Below are 23,371 nucleotides of genomic sequence, written 5' to 3'. Positions count from 1 at the left end.
ACGATTACTTTCAAAAGAATGGTAAATGAGGAAATATATACAGGGGCAGAATCCCTGGTGATCCACACAGCACCATATACTTACTGACAATACATGGGTATCACTTGAATAAAGTGATTAATTTCAAAGGACCGGGATTCATTATGTAGATAAACGTGGTGCGTGCATTATCCTGTGTTAGCATGAAATTCCCTTGAGTATTCTGACTTATTTAAGTCCCTATATTCCGTAAATAAAATTTTAAAAAATCGACATTCTACTAAACATCATTCTATTTGTCCCAAACCCTGTAAGTACACAGGGCCGTGTACTACATCATGTGTCATGGCCTTTTAAGAAAAATGGGAAACAGTGGGACTGGGAGTGACGTCTATGCGCGTACACACAGTGTCTCTCTCACACACAAACTGAAGCCGGAGGCAAACTGACACTTGCGGAGCGGCGAGAGACAGCGAGTGAGAAACGGTGAGTGCAAATACCAAACTTTACTACATGATAACCGCCGTATAATAACTCATCATTGCCTGTGCATTTAGCGCAGACGTTTGTGGGACACTGGGCAGAAACGTTAATGTTAGCGGCGGGTGTTTTGATTGTGCGGTTTAGAGGGGAAATTGTGACCAAGTAGAAAACGTTAGTATGCACTCCCCATTTTAGTCAAGGCCAGGCGGAAGGGCAGGTAGCAGTTAGCACACGGCTGTTTCTCACTGCCCGGTGATAAGCCCTGGTATGCGGCTTGTTTTACAGAGCCGTCCGCGCCGGTGGAGGTTTCAGCAGTGAAACAAGAGTGATTCTGGGTTGTTTGTGTAAACAAAGGGGTTTATCCGGGTTACATATTGGGCACAGGAATGTGTCGGCCAGCTAGCCTGGCTAGCGGTTTTAGAAGCGTCGGCCCGTCGCAGTTAAAGCTAGCTAGTTAGCGGCATTCTGCTAACAAGCCTTATAACGGGACTTAGTGCTGATACTGGCGAGTAAGAAGCTTGTCTTTCCGCAGCCATTATAACTCAACTGTGTGTGTGTGTGTGTGTGTGTGCGTGTGTTGTTCTCTAACGTTCTAACGTGTTGTGTTTGGACATGTTAATATTTTGAAGCGTCTAATTAATTTAAGAAAAGCTACCGTAGTGTTACACGGACCGACTACTGATTGCCGCTCAGTGGAGTAGTGGCTGCCACGGATTGCAGGGACTTGGCATGACCTGAGTTAATAAACATACCGATATAAGCAAATTATTTGGAATCATAGTTAGACGAGCCAAGCTTCAGGCTTTCCCCTCTCTGCTTATTACAGGTTATTTCTGCAGCAGTGCGTTGTAAAACAGGAACGATGTGTACTCCATATCCTTAAACAGAGTATCCCAGCAGGGAACCAAAAGGTCTTTAAAAAAACTATTAAAACATATGAGTTCCGTAAAGAAACTTTAACGAACTTCAGAACTTAGGAGAATGCCATAGTCCTGTGTACAAAGTGTTTTTAGGTGAAAGCGTACATGAGACAACATTTTTAATAAAGAACAGTTTCACAGTCATAATAATTTCAAAAGTTCTTAAATAAGCAACACACTACTCAATAGTTGCTACTGTTAAAACTCAAAGAAGATGAAGTGAGGTAGGTGTTAACATAATTAATTTAGCATGTAGGCATAAGAATAAGAGTTGTTCATCAGAATATGTTTTTACTGTAGTCATTCTTTCATTTCATTTTATTTTTGCTTAGATTTTGCTTTGTTTATTTTGAATAACAATATGGTGTACAAGTGGCATCAAGTTATTTTTAAAAATAATTACCAAGAATTGCATTCCCAGCTCTTAAATTCATTAGTTGAATACTGCTAATTTGTTGGAGACTTTTAACTACTCTATCATATCCGTCCCATGTACCTGATAACAGTACTTGAAATCAATTTGATAAGTAACTCCTTATATAATAATCATGCTCATTTTCTTTTGTACAAATTTACTCTACCTTGCAAACGTTCGTCCTGATTTGTATCTTATGACTGAAACTTCTGACATCTCAAATGAACAGCCTGAAGTCAATGCTCCCCTAATGTGTTGCAACAGAGCATAGCAGCTTCTGATCTTTGGAGCTGTATTCTACTACAACTGCCCTGACATTATTAAGTAGCACCTGGCTTAGTACATGAGCTACACATTTAAATACAAGCCTTTATTGTCACCCAGGATACTCTTTAAATTGCATTCACAAAATACCTAGCAAGCTTTCTGAAGAGTTTCATTACTGTCAAGAGTCAAGTCTCCTCAGACTCCTTCAGTCTCCTCCTCTGTCTGGAGTCTTGAACAGGAACAGAGAGTGGAAGGAGCTATTTTAGAAGGCAGCTACTCCTTTTCCATCCTATCAGCATGAAGCCTTCTTGTGCTTTGGAAAGAGGATGTGGTTACAGGTCAGGGCCCCTCTGACACAGATGCTTCTAGCTGATGGTGTTTGTCAGTTACACATCTTTGTTATAATGAAGTCCCCTCAAAGTTTTGTGAGACTCCTGTCTTGACTCATTGGGCTCATCATGGTTAAGGTTGGTTAGTGAAGAGTCATGGACTGGGCTCTGTAGGTTTCAATAAGAAGAATAAACTGAAACAACCTTTGTTTCTTTCTCAGAAGTCCTTCCTGGTTCTATGTAGTTTGGTTTTCACACCGCCAACCTTCTTCAAACTGTTAACTAGAAGCCACATTATTTATAGGCTTTAACATTTTTAATTTGTCCTCTCTCTCTCTCTCTCTCTATATATATATATATATATATATGTGTGTGTGTGTGTGTGTATATATATGTATATATGTATATGTATATATATGTATATGTATATATATATATATTTATATATATATAGGTCAACTACACAACTACAATAGTATCAAATGGGTTTTGTGAAAACTCTCTTCATTTAGACCAATGGAAAGTGAGTTCTTCAGTTTATTACATCCTGTCACTGTTTTGCTCTCTGCAATACAGTAGGTTTTTTTTATATTCTAAGTGGCTTATATGATGCATTTTTTAAAACATCCTTTTTGCTTAGTCATAGGGTTTGACTTATTATCTGTTCAACTGTGTTTCCATGAAATACTGTGAACTTGCAAATCACCACATTCCATCCATCCATCATCTACCACTTATTCCTTTTTCGCTGTGGGCGATCCCTGTTATCCATGGGCGAGGGCACAGGTCCTTTAATGTTAATGTTGTGTATGTTTATATGAAATAATTATTAGTTGTTATTATTATTATGTAATTATTGTAACGTGATAAATGTTAGAGGTGGGACATCACGATATAATACGTATCACAATACTTGAGTCACAGTACGATACAATATTACGATATCCAAATTATGACATATATATATATGTGATACTCTACAAAGGGTACGAAAATTGAAGGCCCTTATTGTGGACATGTTTTACAATGTTATACAAGTGTTGTAGAAGTTATTCCAACACAGTTTGTATTTATTTTCACTGTAGAACATCAGCATTTGTAGTACACATGTAACTAAACATGTGTATTGGTGATACAAAGAGAGACAGCTATAGCGTTCCAACTGCGTGCCTCGGTCTAGTTGAGTGTAGGTGAGAGTGGAGGCAGTGCGGCATATTGCTACATATCACCACAAACAGCCAGAAAAAAGAAAAAAAGAAGCAAAATGCCTTGCAGCGAGGTAGCGCTGAAGTTACACCTTGCAGACCAGAGGTGCAGAAGTAGTACTGGAGACAATCCGTCTGAAACATGATTTAATATTTGGAGAAAATATCGATGTTAAAACATTGAATGTCAATGTGAGACAAAGTATCAAAATATATTACCATATCGATTTTCTTTTGCCCATCTCTAATTAATATCAATGTAAAACATCATCATTTCTTTCTCATAAGCAGGTTTCATCCCCAAAACAAGTGTTTCTCAAGCTGAACAGAGTGTGAACAACTCATGTGAGCTGTGGTTTTGACTAACCAAAAGTCTATCAACATTTAAAAACAGTCCTCTAGAACATTGTTTCCCAAAGAGGTGGGGTCGTCCCTCATCATGTTTCCCATGAGTTTACAGATAATGTGTATTGACTTGGGTCGTGAAGGTTTGTGACAAGTTTGGGAAACACTGCTCTAGAACACCCTATTATATAAGTGTCTGTGTGTGTTTTACCCATAAACCTCAAACATGTACTTTTTAACAGCTTCTGAAATTGTGACGTGGGTCAGTTGGAATGCAAGCAAATAAGATGCCACGAGTCTCAGTAATGCTGTGAGCCCTACACCAGCGGATGTGTGCTTTTTCACCAGATACAGAGAGCAGCTGCCAATCATACAGCCTGCTGAGTCAGTTGGTGTGACAGCTCCAGTGCAATCGGATTAGCTCACGACAACAGGAAACAGTGGGTCGTGGATGTTGTGGGTTTTTTGTTAGCATCTTCCCTCTACTTATTTGAGCATTCGTAGTTGATGCAGACTGACATTTGCAGCACATTCAGGCTAGAAGCGGTCTCTCATTCCAATTTCCAGCCTTAGATGGAGACATACCTTTGGCTCTAGAGGGTAAGTGATGCAGTGATGTCATGGCGGAGCATGTTTTTGTGGCATGTGGCTTTCCCTCGCTCCTTATTTGCTTGGGTTACTACGAGAACAGAGGCCTGGCCGCAGCGAGTGTGTGTGTTTGTTTTGTTGGGAATGAAGTGCGTACTCCAAGGCGGTGGAAAAAGGGAGATGTTTGCTGTTAAAGGCAGATATCCTTACATGGCCTTGTGTGTGTATATGTATCTATTAGTGTGAAGGCAGGTGGAAGAGTTTACCATGTAGTGTAGTTTTCCCATTTCTACATCTGTGTGAACTGTCACAAGAAGAAGGTCTTTCTCACTTCTTGGTTTTGCTGATTTTGCTGATGTTTTTTTCCAGGAGATGATTTGACAAAAACTGCAGTTCAGGAGAAGAAGGTGTAGCTTAGCAATAAAAGATCAAGCAGAACTTTTTCAGATCTTTATAAAGGATGTGATATGTTTGACATTAATGGCCCTTTCATTTTTAACATTGTCCATAAGCCCTGCTTTATCATTGCAGGTCAATGATATAATGACCCATTAATAATTGGCAGTATAAGGTCAAGGACATTAACCTAATAATTTCAATGATATGAGCATGACAATTGTCAAGCTCCCTTGTCCAACACATTTACAGCTTTTGTTTCAAAGTCGGGATTAAAGTCCTTGCTGATTGTATGTCTCAGCACAGCCCCTCCTGAAAAGTTCAATTTTTCCAACTTCATTCACGTCTTCATCTGCTTCGCCTGCGTCATCTGCGTCACATCTTAAGCTCACCCCTGTCTGTATCAAACAATGAGCTCTTCGTATTATTCAGTATATTCAGTATTGAAGTAGCTCTCAATTTCAAAAAGGTTGGTGACCCCTGCACTGGGTCATTTGTGTCTGTTGCTGCACAGACCTTGGCAATTGAGCAATTCCTTGGCAGACCACACTTGTTTCATGTGACACTAGAACTTTTGCATGGTCCTTTCATGTTGTTCGGTCATGTGGAAAACTTGCATTACATTTGGTTTGGACACGCAATTGACTAAAATGTGCATATTATTAGGAGACACCACCAAGTGTTCATTTTATCTTATGCAGCTTCAAGCTTTTCAGTTTGAGAAGTTTGAAGTTGTTTACCTGGATCTCAGACAGTCAGTCATACCTTGAAACGATCTCACACTTATCCTGAGTGAAGCCTCCTTTGTCGTCAGGTTCAACCAGGGCCGGTGCACATAAGAAATATGACTGAGGTGACAAGTGAGGCCTACACTAAATTTAAGTGTGACATTGTCTGTGTGACATTGTAGTTGACACTGTGCATGCCTCAACGCCCTTGGTGTTTAAATGAGAACTCACAGAGTTTACATTGTACATTTGGAGTTCTGTTCTTTGTCTTCTCCTTTCAACTTTATTTCAGGGATTTTCAACATAAATCTGTGCTCATCTGTGTGACCTGAGTTTTTTGTTGTTGTACTAAATAAATCTCTGATGGTAACACGCATAATCACTCAGTACCACAAATATTTTTGCTTTAGTATATATTTTATTTTTTTTTTCTGACAGTCGAACATTTTAGAAACAAAAGAAAAGAAACATTTTAAAATCAGCATGGATTTTTCACCAACTTTAAATTAAAACTAATTTCAATTATTTGAGTTCCATCTGATATTTTAACATTGTTAATAAGAAAGTACTTTTGAAAGAAAGAGAGTAGAAAAGCAGGTTGGGACTTGGCATAGAGAAAGCCCGCAGAGGAGTCCAAAACATTACATGTAAATTTGTTTAGATTTCAATGGAGAATATTTAGAGAAATTACTTTGTTATTATCATGAATTCTTAAACCTATTTGACTTATTGTGTTATGTACTGTTAGTTTTGACTTGGATAAAATTTGGTTGAACTTTTTTTTTTCTTTTAAGCCCCATTTGAATAATTGCAACTGTTCAATTATTTGTATTTCTCATGGTAAACTTATTTAATCAACATTGACAGGCAGCCACCCAGTGATTCAGTCGTGCATTTTACTTCTCTCTAGACTTCATACACCTACTCATACAAATCTTTATCAAACAAACTGAGGTTGGAATAAACAAGTAGATTTTTTTTTACTCTCAATCACATGATGTGTTGTATTGTTTTTCCGGGGAGTTGGCGTGAGTTATGACCTCCTGTGGTTGCATGAGTTTGATCAGGAGACATTGTGATTTGTCAACAGATTAATGAAATGCTGACAACTTGTGATTGGATCTGTCACGACGGATGTTGAATGACAGATCAGCCTCGTTCTTCATGTTTCTCTACCTCCGTTAAAGTGCAAACACAAGGAAATAGGATTTTTAAAAAAAAAAAAAAAAAAAGAAATCTGAGTTCTACTAATAACATTGTTAGTCTCTCAGTTTCTGTAGCCCAGACCATCGCCACACAGCTGTCCGACTGAACTGACTTTTTAAACTACCAATGATTCAGAGTCTGTCTTTAAAGGGACATTCCTGGGAGATTTCTTCCTAATTTCAGTCATGAAAACTGACTGACTTCATGTGCTTGTTTTCACAGTATCAGAAAAATATCAAGTGACTAAAAGTTACTCAGCTGGGTGTGTTCCGTTGCATCAAGGCCAAATGATTGTGTCATTTGTATCTATATCTGCCAAATCCTTGTGTTGCCCCCCCCACACACACACACACACTCCCACTGCCTCAGTTCCCCATCTATTCTCATACACACATCACAGCTGGTTTGTGTTAGACAGGGGTCACATACTCTTCACCTCCTCCACCCTGAATGGGTGTTCCCTCTATTGTTGTGCTGCGTCTTGTCCATTAACTCCAAGAATGAGTAGAATCCCAGCTTTTCCAAAGAGGAAAACTGTGCAACCAGCCTGGAAATATATAAATACATATATATATATTTTAAAGAAGATAATTGTTGAACTTGTGTCTCACTTTCTTTTCACACGTTGCTAATTTTATTTCCTCATCTTTTTTTTTTTTTTGCTTTCACTTGTTTGTTCACTGCAGTCTGTTGGGCCGTCTGGTGAAACCATCTCGCCATGCGTGAATACAAGCTAGTGGTGTTAGGCTCTGGAGGTGTGGGCAAGTCTGCTCTGGTGAGTATACCTTTCCCCTCCACCACCCGCCCCCGCCCCTCTAATTCCTCTACTTTGTGTATTTTTACTTGACATTACAACTGGAGCCAAATCTGTAGTTAGAAGTTTTAAAAAGGACACAAATTTCATCATCACACATTTAACGCATTCCTACAAGCATGTGGTGATTAAACGTAGGCGTCTTGCGATGATGCGTTCTGTTGTTTACCATGCTTTGTGAACGTTTTCTTGACGATATCTGTCGGTGTCGTCTGACGTGTTAATGTCTGATCTGATCCTGTGATTTTTGTCTGTCTCTGTTCATGTCACAGACAGTTCAGTTTGTACAGGGAATCTTTGTGGAAAAATACGACCCTACAATAGAAGACTCGTACAGAAAGGTGAGTGTTGCTGTGAGAGCTTAAAGGGAGAGGCAACAAATGTTCTCTTGGAATGAGCTGATTGTTAGCAGCTGCTCTGTGAACTCACGTCATCATATTGTCTTTTTTTTCTAGTATATATCTCTCTCTCTCTCCCTCTGCCTTTCTTCCACCCACTTGTTATGTTCTTAACACATTTTCTTTTCTCTAGTCTTAACACTATTATTTTATGTGTAAAAAAAAAATCAACTACTGACAATTCTTTTACTGTTGCTCTTTTTTTTAACAGCAAGTGGAAGTAGATGGGCAACAATGTATGCTTGAAATTCTTGACACAGCAGGCACAGTAAGTCACCGGTCGATTTTTATTTTTATTTTCTGTTGCTTAATCACTCACATTCACACCTTGGTCAATTTAGAGTGAAAACAAAAATTGAATCCTGCATTGTTGACTGTGGGATGAAACCAAATACCTGCAGAGACCTTGTATATAACGACTGGGATTCAACCAAAGAACCAGTGATTCCCTTGCTGTAAGGCAGGAGCAGTAACTGCCAATGTGTGGCGCTTAGTCAACTCATGAGTATTTTTTCAGGCCAAAATATGGCTTCACTGTGTAAAATATTTTTGACAGCAAAAAAGCTGATGTAAACAGGGTTTTAAATAAAGACATTTTCACTTAAATTACTTAATAAACTATATGGAAGAATAGTGAAAAGCTTAAGAACTGAATGTTGCACTAATTGAATCAACTGAAAATGAGCTGCATTTATTCTAAATGACATACAGAACAACTCTCCTCCATCCCCTCCTTACTGATCGGCCCCGTGTTTCAAGATTGAACTTGTAGATCTGATCAGTCGTGACCAAACTGTCACGTATATGTTGAACCTTTCTTTCCATGAACAGAGATGCAGCTGCTGTACTTTGCCGGGAACCCAAACTGAAGATGACAGAATTAAATGAGTGAGCTCTATAGGTGGATATTGGAAAAAACACCTGCCCTTGCGTCAGTACCCAAACCTCCTTTATTATTTTTACATTGAAAATTATAATTGTCTTTAATTTTTTATGTTAATTTATATAGATTTGACTTACAGTCCATGTTGCAACTTTTTTCCCATGTCATTGAGGTTTATTAGACATTTAGTGTATGTATTTTAATACCACTAAAATAGTAATTCTCCTTTTCATTTTTTGTCAAACTGGAATTTTAATTTCAGCACAGCGTTGCATAACCAAAGTGGGAACATGTACACGTCTGAATTAAGAACCTTCATACAAAGTACATGTATAATAACTTAAGAGAGGAGAAAATAAAGTATGTGATTAGTAACAGTATCTCCAGATACTTCAGGTTCCAGGTTAACAGTTTGTAGAGTCTAGAGAGAGGACATCTGTGACACAGCTCATGTTCTTTGTTGTTGTTGTGTGTTTCTCTGCCGTGCAGGAACAGTTCACGGCGATGAGGGACTTGTACATGAAGAACGGTCAAGGCTTCGCCCTGGTTTACTCCATCACAGCACAGTCAACCTTCAACGACCTGCAGGACCTGAGGGAACAGATCCTACGAGTAAAGGACACAGAGGATGTGAGTGTTTGGAACCATTGTTCAACAACGCTCATTTGTTTGATTTTTGTTTTAAACATTGTACGACTTCACAGCTTGCAGCTCAGCTCCAGCCGCCTACACCATTCATGGCCCTGATCCGTGTTGCTATGGTCACCATTAAACACTAATCCCTCCAACTTATTTGTCGTTGCAAATTAGTATCACCCCCCCATAATGTAAGCGGTGCATTGTCAGTTCAGTCAGTAAGAAACAGACTCTCTTGAGTGTTTTACGCAGAGTAGCGTCAGCTAATAGTCGCTTTGTGGAGGTCCCTGTGGTTTGTTTACCTAATCTGGGTTTAATGTGGAGGCACAGAATTGGTCCCCCTCACTCTGCTTAAGGTCCTGTTAAAAGTAGGGCAGAGCTTTAGTCTCAGTAGGAGACGTTTAAAGCCCTGGATTTCCCATTTACATTTGCCCTTCGGCTTGTATCTGTAACAGAAAACAACACACACAAAAAACAACAACTTTTGCATCATTTTATGTTTTCCCTGCTCTGCTGTTGTTCAGCCGCTTCAGTAATTCATAAAGAAAGTTAGAAAGTCGAGTAAAACCCTCCGACCCTCCTTCCCTGGTCTGGCTGTGCGTCAGCAGAATCTAAGATGGCCTTTTTTGGTGATTGTTGGGGGAACTGAATGTTACCATAACCCTCAGTGTTAGTCTTCCTCTACTGCTCCCTTCTGTCTCACATACAGTACAAGAAGTAGGGATTAAACTTGTACTCTCTCATTGGTCACCCTTTTCCTCTTCTCGCCCCGTTTGTCTGCCAGTTACCTCCTTTGCGTTGTATCTTATCTGAACCTTTCTGTTCTTATTGCTCGGTGTTTCATATCCCCCCCGCCCCCACCACCTCCCCTCACTCTCTGCCTCGCGGTCTCACTGTGGTCTGGCACCCAGTGCGGGTGATTGGACTGTTAGGGATGATGTGCAAGGAAAAGCCTCAGCTCATCAAAAACACACACTGGATCGTGAGGCTGCGGTACTTCATTAGGGCCTCAGTGGTTTTGGAAGCTGTGGTCAGCCTCAGGCTAACAGATGGATTGCAGGATCTGTGGCCCCTCAACATGTTTCAGGTTTTCTGAGTTGGCTTTTGACTTTGAATGCATACCCAGTTTTATCAGTCCTTTTTTTTCATTTAGCTGTGATTTTTCTTCTGTACCTACGATGACAACCACATCTGTTTCTCTTTTTATTTGCCTTATTGTAAAAATGAACAACCAAAACGTTTTGTTTTTTTTCATCTATTCTCAAACCCCACCATGCTCCATTTACAACAAAGCTGCCAAAATGTACAATGGCTGCTCATATTTTAAGCTGTTTTATTGACCCCTGTAGGGTTAAATTACATTTTCTGAAATATGTTATTAGGAATGAGAAATGCGAAATTATTTTTTTGTTTTGTATTCAAGCCAATGTATATGACTCACTTCAGTAAGGAGGAACTGACTCCATTCATGAGTAACTATCTGTACTGTTCCTTTCAGTTTTCTTAGAAAACGATTGTTACATACCATCTAGGACACGACGGGACGTGTCTGTAGCATGTCTCTGAAACCACTCTGTGTGTGTGTGTGTGTGTGTGTGTGTTCAGATTCCTTGAGAAGCTTATTTTCTGCTCCCCTGGTATACGTTGCTACTGACACTTAACATTTCTTTTTTTTCTTCCCTGCATACCTTCATCCTTCCATCCCTCACATCCCAGCTTGGCTCAGAGTTTGTGTTAAGAAGGCATACCATTGGTTCTCTTTGGACCCCAGGGAGAAATGCCATTTGACCATCCACTGCTAGGGCTTGTTTGAATATCAAACATCAAGCAGCAGCCTCCTCAGATTTAATCTAAACATGGCAGTTTCCTGTTGTCAGCCTCACAGCAGAAGAAAGTCTGATAGAAGAAGTGAATGACGTGGTTTTATTTGTCCTATATGTTCACAGTCAGAAAGACTGACGGCCATACCACAGACAAATGTCTGCAAGTCAGTACTTGTCAACATTCTCCTACTTTGCTTTCAAAAAAGCAGTTTTTCCAGAGTCAAAAGACCCGTCTGGGGGCAGATGTAGGGTTAGAGGTGGGTGGTGGAGCCAGGATTTCCCATGCTAAGATTTATTTGCTGTAGAAGACCCATAAATAGACCAGGTGATAATGTGTGCTGCCTGCAGAGCCGCACAGTTACCACAACTTTGTCAATTATTACAGATGTCATAATCCCTGCTTTTAAATGTAACATGCTGCATTCATCCTGTTATATATATAAAAAAAAACAACATCCACAAACAAACCATCTGACACCATCATGGAGTTCCAGAGAGCATTCAGTCCAGCTGAAGTGTTTGAAAAAACATTCAGGAAGGAAAGCGATGTTATCCTGGCTGGGCGGGGCTGCTCCGGTTTCCTCCGGGCCAGTGAGCTCCCTAGATATCCAGTCAGGAAACAGCAGGCAGGATGAGCCGCATCCCGACACGGTCACTGCCACCACTCTGCCAACGTGACAGTGAAGACAGAAGTTTTTTCAGACTACCGCTTAGTTAATATTTTTATTTTATTTTTTTAAAGCATCCAAGTGTCTGGCTATTTGCAAAATTTCTCATACTACACATGAAAAAAAGTGTTGCAAAGTTTTATTTTTTATCATAAACAACAAAAAAGTCTTTTGGTTTTGTTTAGTAGACGGAAGATGTTGGAAATGTCCAAACGCTGCTCTTATGCTCCGCCCACTTCGGTCTCAAGGAACTGTTATTGTTACAGTTTCCAGAGTTTGTGTAGTTGTTTATAAAGCAGGTTCTCTGACCAGCAGTTTAGTCAGAGCTTTTCCTTTGTTTGTATCAGGTTTTTTATACTTTCATGAAGCAGAGGTTTTAGGACTTAAAAATCATCATCTTTCAATTACACAGCCTTAGTTATGAAGGGATGCTCAATAATATTAGATCCCATTAATAATCAGCTGGTAATGTGGTCATTTTGGTTGGTTTGATAATTTATTTATTTAGCTGATAAACTGATGTATAAATGCAGCTACGTTCCACTTTGGCAGCCATGTGTTATTTGCAAATGTGTCGGCTTTAATTTACTAATTTATGTATTTTTTTAGGGCTGTAATCAACCAAAGAAAATCTTGGTTTTCTAATTTAATTCACCTTGAATTGTTCTTCATGTCTCAAGTTATTTCTCTTTTTTTTTTGTCCTTCAGGTGCCGATGATTCTGGTGGGGAACAAATGTGACTTGGAGGATGAGCGTGTGGTGGGGAAGGAGCAGGGTCAGAACCTGGCCAGACAGTGGAACCACTGTGCCTTTTTAGAGTCGTCTGCTAAGTCAAAGATCAACGTCCTTGATGTGAGTGAAACCAGACAAGAACCCAGGTTTAAAGTCCACAGACAAGTTAAACTGGACGACTTGGTGGACCAAATAAACATGAATGTGTTAGGATAAAGAGTGTTGTATGATGTAAATTGTTAATCGTGGTTCTGTCTGTCGTCTCTCAGATCTTCTATGACCTGGTCAGACAGATAAATAGGAAAACACCAGTGGAAAAGAAGAAAGCGAAAAAGAAATCCAACTGTGTCCTGCTTTAAAACTCCTCCCTCCAGCCCCTGCAGCAGGTCTGAGCCAGGTTTGTGTCCTGAAGATTCACTATTTAGATGTTAACTTTATAACATCTTTATCATTAGTCATTGATTTGATGCTAATGCCGTCACCAGGTAGTGGGAGTAATGTGACTGATAGATAGTTTCTAATGTAATTTTATTCAACACTCTCACTCTGTACGTGGATAACGAATACATTCTCTGTAGTTATCTATTAGGCTTCAACTTCTTTGCTGCATCTTCTTGAAGGTGTATCTCTGTGACTGCGCTATACTGGGTTAAAGTCATGGATGGTTGACCCCAAGTACTTCAAAGGTCAACTCTATCCACTGGGGCTTAGATATAAATTATAGTCAAATGCTGACTTGAAGTTAATTTCACCGTTTTATCATTTTTATCATTAGTTAAAAGGAAGGAGGAAGGGGGGTTGACCATCATCCGAGGAGAACGTCAGACATCAGATGTTTGTCTGTGGCTATGATACATTCTCTAACTGCCCTTGAGCAACCCCCATCTCTCTCTGACCATCAGTGCTCTGACTCCCAGCTGAAACAGTTTGAGTGGGCAGAACAGCTGATTTGCACATGTCCTCTTACCACTCAGGCTGTTCCAAATAGAGAGCTGATTACAGTCGCTCCTCACGTGAACCTCCTCGGAATCACATCTTGCTTCCCTTCAGATGATTTCAGTTCATTCCCAGCTTTATGTCAGGCGTCAGCGTCCACACAGCATCAGGCAGTTGATAAGAACAGATCACCTCTCATTCATTCTGATTCGCTGTGATGGCGTCGCACCACAAATGTACACGGATGCGTTTGAGTGATGTGAATAAACAGTAGAATTAAATGGAAAAAAAAAAACTGCAGAAGTGTTAGATGAGAAAAGTAGATTTTCCTGTTGACAGGACAGACGGTGTTTTCCCTTCAACACTTCCTGAGTCTAATCTGCTCATGCCACGCAAACCACAGCCAGAAACATCTCCACTCGTTCTCAGAGACTCATAGAATCGTTCTTTTCTCAGCTGGCCCGTGAAGCTTGTCCCACAGACATGACACACATCTCACTTCTGTTTACACATAAGGACTGTGCAGTGAACTGTCACTAGTGGAACAACAGCCTCAGTGTTCCACTGCCCACAGCAGAGCAGAGATAATGAGTTCACAGCTTCACACAGGACCGGACAGAGAAACGAAGTCGATGAAAAGTTTGACTTTAGTTCTCAGTTTAATCACATTTGGGGTTCATTTCTCAGTTCTATCATGCAGTATGCTGTGTATGCTTCAGAAAACCAGCATCACCCTGAATACTTTAACAACAGTGAAGTGACAGGTGACTGGTATATCTGCTTTACTCTGTATTTATTTTAATAGTTGACTGAGTTTTATTCATGCTGTTTAATCACCACAGAGTCACAGACGTGGTTTCACCTTCACACCTTGATGTAGATGTTGTGTTGACTCCTGCTGTTTTTAAACAGAACTTTATAATAGACTTTAATATGGCAGGAATTCTGACTTCACAGCAGGAAAAACCACATGTGAAACATTTTACCAGCTTGGGATTGGATAAGGAACACACACACACACGCCCACACAAAGTGAATGCAGACCAATAAAAGTCATAAAGCCTGTTAATAAAAACCAATTAACATTCTATTAGAATTTAAAATCTCTGGCCTCCGCCTCCTGTGCCACGTCAGTTTCTCTCCTCCTTTTTCACGGATGCCTCAGAATCGACTAGAAAAGCCAGGCACACAAAGAACCAGCTGGGAATGCACTTGTGTTGTTATGCATTTATCAAGCTCACATTTCTTTTCTTTTTTCATCGACCTCTGAAGCTGCACTAATATGTCGGTTGGGAATAAAAGTCTCACGAACAGAAGCTGAAAGAAAGCCTTTAAACCTGGTGGTGAATGGAAGATTCTGAGTACATCCAATATCTATATCAGTTTTGATGACACGTTGTATTTACCCTGTGACTGACTGGAGCTCAGTAGCTTCCATTTACCACCGTCACCGACCTGGACTTTGTCTGCTCTGTGTTTTGAGCAGCTCAGAGAAAATTGTATCTCAGCCCAGTCATAATTACAACATGGAGGTGGTGGTGAACACTGTTTACAAGGAGGAAACAAGTCATCAGGCTGCATGTGTTTTGACACGGTCTCACTTATAGTACTGAGGGGCGAGAGTAATGTAGTGGCAGGATTCCTGCACAAGGTTGTAGGTTCCATTCCTTCTAATCCCCAATCCCAGGTTTGGTTGAATCAGGCGTTAAATCATTACAAAATTACTGTTTAATCGTGGTCCACGATAAAGGGAGAAGCTGATAGTTTTTTCCGAAATAAAAGAAACTCATTATCAGTTTATTTTATATTTGATTTTAATATACAGTATACATGGTGCTCGGGAAAATTGGTGTAATCTCACAAAATGACCACAAGAGGGCAGTGAAAGACTGCAGCTTCTGTTAAGTTGGCGATTCAAATCTGAGTGACGCTGACGTTGATTGTGTTGCAGAAATGCTGTAATGAAGAACTGTTGCCCTGATTGGAACGTGCCAGCATTCCAACAGCCCTGGCCCCCACCCTGCACCCCCTCCCTCCATCAGCCACAAACGGTGAAATCAGCTGACTGAACTGCTCCTATCAAAGACAAGGATCTACGCAGGGAGAATGATTAAACAGATGAAGAGAATAAAGGAGAGAGAGAGAGAAAGAAGAAAGAAAGACAGTGGGAAAGAGAGAGTGAGAGAGAGAGAGCGAAGGACAGAGAAGACTGTGGTCTCTCATCTTTAACGACCGTCCTCTGTGTCTCAGTTCCAGTGTGAACCCTGAACGGACCGTCTCCATTTCAAGCACCACTAACTGATAACGATGATAATGATGATGTAATTGCAGTGAAGCCTCTGAAATCCTCCGCATTTCTAATATTTTTTTTGTCAGTTAACAACCAGAAAGCATCAGAGTTAAAGAAAGGAAAACAACGCTAGAACTTGGATTAAGTTTTTTTTTTCCATCCTTTTTTGAAAGACATGGAAGTTGACCCTTTTTTTTAGTTGTATGATTTATTATTCAAAAAACAAGCATGAAAAAAGAGTCCTTATTAAAGTGTAGATGTTATCAAGTGAAACCATGTGGAAAAGTGAGGATTTTTTTTATAGCCATACACACTATCGTCCGTGCCTGTTATGTCAGTGGTAATAGATTGAGGTCTATGATATGTGTTGTTATTTTTATTATAATTATTATTATTATATATTTTGTTTTTCTTTGTTTGCCCTGTTGTTCATGGACTTCTCTTCAGCAGATAACTCTCTTTGATGTGACTTCATTTTATACTCAGTCACTGGGATTTCATAGCTCCCATAATATATTCTCATTTTTTTGCAAATTAATGCTTCGAAAAAAATGGGCCTTTTTATAGAAGAATATGGGGGGGGGGAGGGGGTACGAATTGATTTCTATGTCTCTTGAAGCTGAAAATATATTATACTAAACCAACTCTAATAATGCTTCCTGTGTTTTTCTGTCAATGATGTTCCAGCTTTTATGGATTATTAAAGTACATTTTAGTACATTTTCATTATATTGGTCAATGTATTTTTGTGAATTAAACTTTTATTCAAAGCTGATTGGACTGATGTGGCAAGAGTGCAGTTCAGATGTTTGTGTATTGTTGGGTTTGAATGGGGACGTCTGCTTTACTACAAATGACCACCAGGTGTCAGCATTTGAACAGAAACACTGCAACACATTCAGAGGCTGTCGATTTAAGGTTCCAGCGGGGAATTACATAATGGGGTTTAATGGGACAATAGCTCACAATGACTACAGCACAACATCATTCTTTAAACTAAACACCAACTGAAATATGTGAATGGATGTGACCTTCTCTTCAGTACAACACAGAGACCTACTGATAAGATAAGAAAACCTACACCGAGTTAAAGGCTTGTGTGAACAACACAGTCTTTAAAAGACTCAACAGAATTTCAGATGGACACCGGTGGTCCATTGTGATTACCCCAGCTGACAAAAAAAAGTAAAAAAGACCCCTGGAAACTGATCAAGATTTCATATATATACAGTACATACTGTATATATATTATAAAACATTTTTTTAGATATTTTTGTACAATATAAACTGTCAGTAAAAAGCTTTCAGTCGTAGAGAGCAGTAACTCTGACTGAATTCTAAAAGGATGAAAACATATCTGCGAGCTCTCATTCATCCACAGTCCCTGGCCTCTCCAAAAAGACACACACACACACACTCACTCACATACACACAGAGAGATCAATTAACAGATTAGTGGCTGTGTGTTGAAGTGGCTGCAGTATGGTCTGTGGCTAATGCATTTTCAGCAGAAAGAGAGGGAGAGAGTGAACATAAGCCTGACTGTCAGGGGAATATTGATGGTCTGGAGTCAAGTTTACGTCCTCCGAGGATTTATCTGCCATTTCCTGTCTGTAATTTATTTATTTTGATGATGTGCACTGCTGCTTTATCAACGCTGAGGTCATTCATACAGTAAAAGCCCACATGTTAAGAACATTTAAGGCCTTTTATATATATATATATAAAATTATTTAGTCATTTCCCCTTTATATCTTACTGTAACACATGAGTTTCTTGGTGTGTAAACACACCTAAAACTTTATTTTATTTATTTATTTTTAATTAGAACAACTTAAGATTGTATATGCTAACTCAGCCCCCACAAATGAATGCATTATTTACTCACGTCTGCAAAAATGTCTGCAAACCAAACATTTCTGCACTTTGTCTTATGTAGTAGTGATACAAAACTTTTGAATTTATTAGTTATTTTTTATTTTTCCCTTCAAAATCTTATTCATTATGATTCATTGCAGAAAATCATTCAGTTAATGGTAATGGCATTGTTTCTATAGTTTGCCATCACTGTTATGAACACTACCTGTGCTTAGTGCTTTTAATATTGAATGTATGCAATTTTCATCACCATGGACAGCTCTCTCCCCGCGGCGACTGTGGTAGCTGGGCTGGTAATTCATATCAATGGCGGTGTCCTTCATTAGCAGCAGCTCCACTAACTGAAAATTGATGTTGTTTGTCCCTCAGGTGTTCCTGCATGTGTGCACAAGGATCACCAGGCAATTTGGTCCCAGCACATTCCACCTGTATTTACACAGGCAGCCGAGCACAACAATCTGTGCCTTCTTTACACACACACACACCTATATAAATATAGCTGCGTGCTGTCAAAGCTTTTCAGCTTTGACACCAAGTATATTTTTGTCCAGAGAAGAAGTACTTTCTTATTATTATTATACCTTAAAAACACCTAAAAATCACAGAAAAACTGAAATCCTGCAAATATTTCTGCGTTGTAAATGCTGTAATCTGCTGATTTACGGAGTCTTTGTGTTGCAGTTAAAGTCTGAGTCCATAACTACACTGAGATTTCTGGGTTGGTTATTAGAAATTGGTTGAAGCTGGTTATAGACCAGACATGGGCAAACTAAGGCCCAGGGGCCGGATGCGGCCCGTTTAGCTTTGTAATCAGGGCCGGCAAATTTTATAATTGGTTTGTATTGTGATTGTACTTCTGCCTTTTCCCTGCAATGCCCACATTTTCCCTTTAGATTGTGTAGAGGATGCTAAGAATATTTTAGCAGTTTAGCCTTAATGCAGGACTTACAAATCATTTACCTTAGTTCACACAAACGCTCCATCTATCTGCTCCTGACCCGGCCTTTAACTTGTCTGGTTTATGACAATATGATGATCTCAGTTTGATATGTTGATCTGGCCTGAAAACACCATATTTCCATGGGATAACTTTGCTACTGTAACACACTTTTAAAAGGGTCAGAGGTCAACCGTGTTCCTTTGGAAGTGATGTTTAGCAAATCTTAAGCATCACGTTTGCCTGCCGTGATGTCTCTATTCCCAATCTCTCACTCTCGATCTGGTCAGTCTGGGCAGCCTGGTCCTCCATGGTCTCCTGACTTATGGCCCGCGTCGTCTGTGATGACAAGAAGAAGAGTGAAAAATCAATGGTCACGAGGAGAAGCAGCAAAGTGGCGACGGCCCCTCGGGGACTTTCCTCTGTCTGTTGGCCTGAGCTCCAGTCAATTACTCTTCACTGAGACTGTAAGTGTCTGTGTGTGCAGATGGATTCAATGAATTACAGCCTGTGAAGAATGGATCTGAACAGCTAACACCGCCGAGCCTCTGTCAGGTGCTTTAAATAAATAAAAAACAAAAAAAACAACAACAACGCAGCCTTTCACTGGAGAGAGAATCGACTGGAAACAGATGAGCTTGTTGTCAGCACTAAAACACAGAAGGAAAAAAACATTACAGAATGTTGGTTCTCAAACTGTGGTACGCCCACCACTAGTGGCACGTTGGCTCTCTCTCACTTTTGCACAGTACTCTATATCAAATATTTATTGTATTTGTAATTCTTGACTAAGATTTGATTTTGATGAAAAAATATCCCACTCTTCATGGACCAGTCCATTCGAACTGCATAAACAGCACACCCTACAGGGGAAGAAGGGTAACTGCAAGATTTTTTTTTATTAGTGATAGGTAAATAACAGATTAATCTTACATTATTAGCCATTGTATCTGTAATGATTTTTTATTGCACAAATATTTGTCATCAAACTAGATTTTTTTTCTGTTCTCAGGTTAAACCTCGTTATATGTTTTTCATGTCACTCTTTAAAGCCCCCTTGTGGCTCGTAGTACAGATTATACTTATACTCTGTCTCTGTTTCTCTCTATGTTTTTCAATCAGGCAGCTCAGCATGTGTTTGGAGCCTCGTCCTCTGAAAATGTCAATAGCTCATTACACAAAGGTCTGCTCTCTCCGTCTCTATTTATATCTGTCACAGGTTTTTTCATCATTACCTCGCCTCACGCCTGGTCACCGGCTCACACACGTATGCAGCAGAATGTGTGTGTGTGTGTGTGTGTATGGAGGTGTGTGGTCATTAGAGAGGATCCAGCCACCGTGATGTCGACGATGTTTCAGCATCTATTCTCTCCAAGCCTTCACTCTTCCACCCCTCCACCCCCTGATAATCTAACCCTGTCCTTGCCCCTCCCACCTCCCCATGATTGAGAGGCAGATCGTAGGCCTGCATGGTAATTCATGGTGGAGGAGGTGGTGCTGACGGAGCAAACCGATCTCTCTTTTGTTACTGCTTTCAGTCAGAGATTCAATCAGACCAAGGATTTTTCCAGAAATGAATCAATGGTTAAAGTTTGTCATATTTTCTTGTTCATTCACACTCACGTTCACACCTGTGCTGAATGTAGAGTGAACAACTAACCCAATCCTGCATGAGTTTTACCTGGAAAATGCAAACTCCATACACAAAGACCAGGGATTGAACTAGTGCAGTGTTTTTGACCACCAAAAGAAAAAAAATAGAGTTGCAGACTCTTAACATCTAATACTTGTATTCCAGGTATCTCGAGGTTTCACTGTATATGTAATGATTTATGTAATATATTACTATATATATGTATAGGATATGTAATTGATTAAAATCTCGACCTGTTTATTTGAAGACATCGCTGATATACTGGCAGGAATTAAAGAAAGACACACACACACAAAGATTCAACAGCTTTGATGATCTCTTTTATAGTTTTTATAGCCATCTGCTGCCACCTAGCAGAAGAGTAGTTAATTGTTCTGCCTATCAAGCAAAGAAAAAATATTTGCAACAAATAAATAATAGATTTCAGCCCAATTAAGTGAAACTGGATCATTTTCCACGGCCCACCAGTGTGGAAATCACTGAACTAGTGAACTGGTGAACCAGTGACGTTCTTGCTGTAAGGCAAAAGCACTACTCACTTTTTCACTATGTGGTTGTTTTTATGGATTAGAAATTGAGATTTGCAAAAAAAAATAAAAAGAGAGAAAAGAAACAACTGAAATGCTGGGTGCTGCAGCAACACCAGTGTGAAGAGGATAATTGTCGGCCATGCTGTGACTCTGTTGAATCTCTGTCTGCACAGCAGTATTGATTTTTACACTCGTCTATGACTTCATGGCTTTTCTCTGCTGAAACATTCTTCATCGTGAATGTTCACATTAGCTCCAGAGTGGTGGTCGTGGTGGAAAACCTTTCTCTCTGCTGTCGTTGGCTGCTGGGGGGGGGGGGGGGGGGGGGGGGGGGGGGGGGGGCTGTTGGTCCAGTGTGGAGAGGATGGGACGGAGGCAGGGACAATGGAAACAACAGTGAGGTGGGGGATGGGGGAGACGGGTTTCCTGAACGGTGGAGATGGGGCTTTCAGCATGAAATCAGAGCCAGTGGAGATGGAGGCGCTCTCTGGCGTTCTGCTGACTTGGGTGTTTGTGGGTGTAATGAATACGTTCCCTGGGATTGTGGACGCTCCCTGGTGCTGCTCTGTATTCATCTGCAGCTCAGCACAACTCGACTCATGGAGGATGGAGTCTAGGATCCAATCCCTCAGTTCTTGTGCAGATAAAATTCATGGCTTGAGTTTAAGAGGTTTTTCTTTGAGCTTAAAATTGACTGTCAGAGCGCAGAGGAGATATGTTTCATCTGAGAAAACCATTTGGAGGCGCTCATTCAATCCTCACCTGGGGACGGTTGCTCAGTTACAGTGTGCCTTTGGTGAAATGAGAAACAGCCCCTCCCTAAAAAAGGGTTTTGCATTTCATGACAAGACGAGAACATTTTCAGTGATCTCCAACACGAGGCCCTCTCTGATCTGCACTCAGAGCTGTGGACTCTGCCTGAAGGCCACGCTCACTGGTATTTCTGTCGTTAAATACCTGCAGAAGAACTTGAAGGGAAAAAAAAAGTCAGAATGCTGCAACCAACCCTTATTTTCTTTCAGCCGTGGGGCTTTGAGTTTTACAGCCTGGGTCTGTGCTTTGTAAATAAACACCAAACAGCTGCCGCTGCGGAGCTTCCACCGCAGCACAGAGTGTGTGTTTAATGATGGTGAAATCAGTGCATGGAAGTGGAGACTTGGAGGTTTTCATTGCCCTTATAAATAAAGCACTCGAGTGACATGCAGGTCTGTGGATGTGTTTACATACAGGAGGGTGTGGTGTGTGTGTAGGTGTGTGTGTGCATGTCTATTCCTGCAGTATAAAGGAAGTGGATCCACAGATGTGTAGAAGATAACGCGCATCAGTGTGAAAAGGACTTGTCGTTTTGATACGACACAGATGCTAACGTCTGATGTCGCTCAGCATTGTTCAGTTCCTGTAACGAGGTGGTTATTTTGGAGTTTGGAGCTCAGTGGGACCAAAAATACACAATATTGTCTGCGCAACAGGAAGCTCTCTGAATACCACACAATGCATGTGTGCACGTGTGTGTACATGTGTGTATGTGGGTGTGTGTGTGATTTATTCAGCAGTCGTTCCAGTTCATCTAGACCTGTAGATGGTACCAGTGAGTAGAACACCTTATGAACCTGGAACAGTGTTGGTCGTGGTCTTAACTGTACAACAAATCAACTCCAACCGTAGTTACAGTGAAGTCGCTAATACAATACTTCATATTGTAGTAACCTCTCGTATGGTAAGCTTTTTACCGCTGAATATGCTCAAAATATTGTTACAAGTGATTCGCAACATTTGACCAAAATTTGTAATTATTGTTTTTCAAATACTGCTAAGCAGCTGAATAATCTGAAACATTTGCACCCATAAATGATGCTAACATAACTGAACTGTCGTTCATTATTTGCATTGTCAAAGAAAAAGTCTCCTACTCAGGTTTGTGGTATGAAGTTGACCAAAATTTATAATTATTGTTTTTCAAATACTGCTAAGTACTAGGCAAACACTGGGGTCAGGGGTTAGAAATATGAGCACAGTGCACTATATTTGTGATCATATTTTGAGAACATTGAGAAGCACAAAAAAGAGCAAACAACTATTATATGTAATATAAATATATATTTTTGTCCTAAATACCTCAAATGTACATGTATTTTCATTGGTAGCTGAAACTACCCGGCTGATTAGTGTTGCTGACAGTAGGTCTTTAATGACACTGTGTCGCTCTGTGTGTAGAAAACAAACCTTAGCTGTGTTTTCATGTGACCCTGAGGAACTGTTTCATAAAACCAGTACAGCAGTCTGTGGCTGCACGAGGCCCCATGGACCCATCACCCCCCCCCCCCCCCCCCC

General features: G+C 40.2%; 1 protein-coding gene across 2 annotated transcripts; it reads left to right on the top strand.

Moving 5' to 3' along the window:
- Positions 1-311: 311 nt before the first annotated feature.
- Positions 312-16,811, top strand: LOC103386699 (ras-related protein Rap-1A). Of its 2 annotated transcripts, none has more exons than XM_008321098.3 (8): positions 312-465; positions 7,548-7,636; positions 7,948-8,016; positions 8,285-8,341; positions 9,446-9,586; positions 12,792-12,935; positions 13,085-13,212; positions 15,703-16,811. In XM_008321098.3, exons 2-7 carry the CDS (start codon positions 7,580-7,582, stop codon positions 13,172-13,174), a joined length of 558 nt encoding a protein of 185 aa, XP_008319320.1. In that variant the 5' UTR covers positions 312-465; positions 7,548-7,579; the 3' UTR covers positions 13,175-13,212; positions 15,703-16,811. The 2 variants fall into 2 exon arrangements, with proteins under 2 accessions (XP_008319320.1, XP_024915741.1); XM_025059973.1 differs by lacking the exon at positions 312-465 and adding an exon at positions 4,397-4,543.
- The last annotated feature ends 6,560 nt before the right edge of the window (positions 16,812-23,371 follow it).

The sequence above is a fragment of the Cynoglossus semilaevis genome, chromosome 11, assembly GCF_000523025.1.
Source record: "Cynoglossus semilaevis isolate Cse_v1.0 chromosome 11, Cse_v1.0, whole genome shotgun sequence".
Classification (NCBI taxonomy): Eukaryota; Metazoa; Chordata; class Actinopteri; order Pleuronectiformes; family Cynoglossidae; genus Cynoglossus; species Cynoglossus semilaevis.
This window is presented reverse-complemented; position numbering and strand designations above follow the sequence as displayed.

What these genes read in the sequence shown, in the direction of transcription:
- LOC103386699 (XM_008321098.3), top strand. Translation starts at nt 7,580, where the DNA reads ATGCGTGAATACAAGCTAGTGGTGTTAGGCTCTGGAGGTGTGGGCAAG. An exon ending in GAGTAAAGGACACAGAGGAT is followed by an intron (nt 9,587 to 12,791) that starts GTGAGTGTTTGG and finishes TTTGTCCTTCAG; the next exon opens with GTGCCGATGATTCTGGTGGG. An exon ending in CAAAGATCAACGTCCTTGAT is followed by an intron (nt 12,936 to 13,084) that starts GTGAGTGAAACC and finishes GTCGTCTCTCAG; the next exon opens with ATCTTCTATGACCTGGTCAG.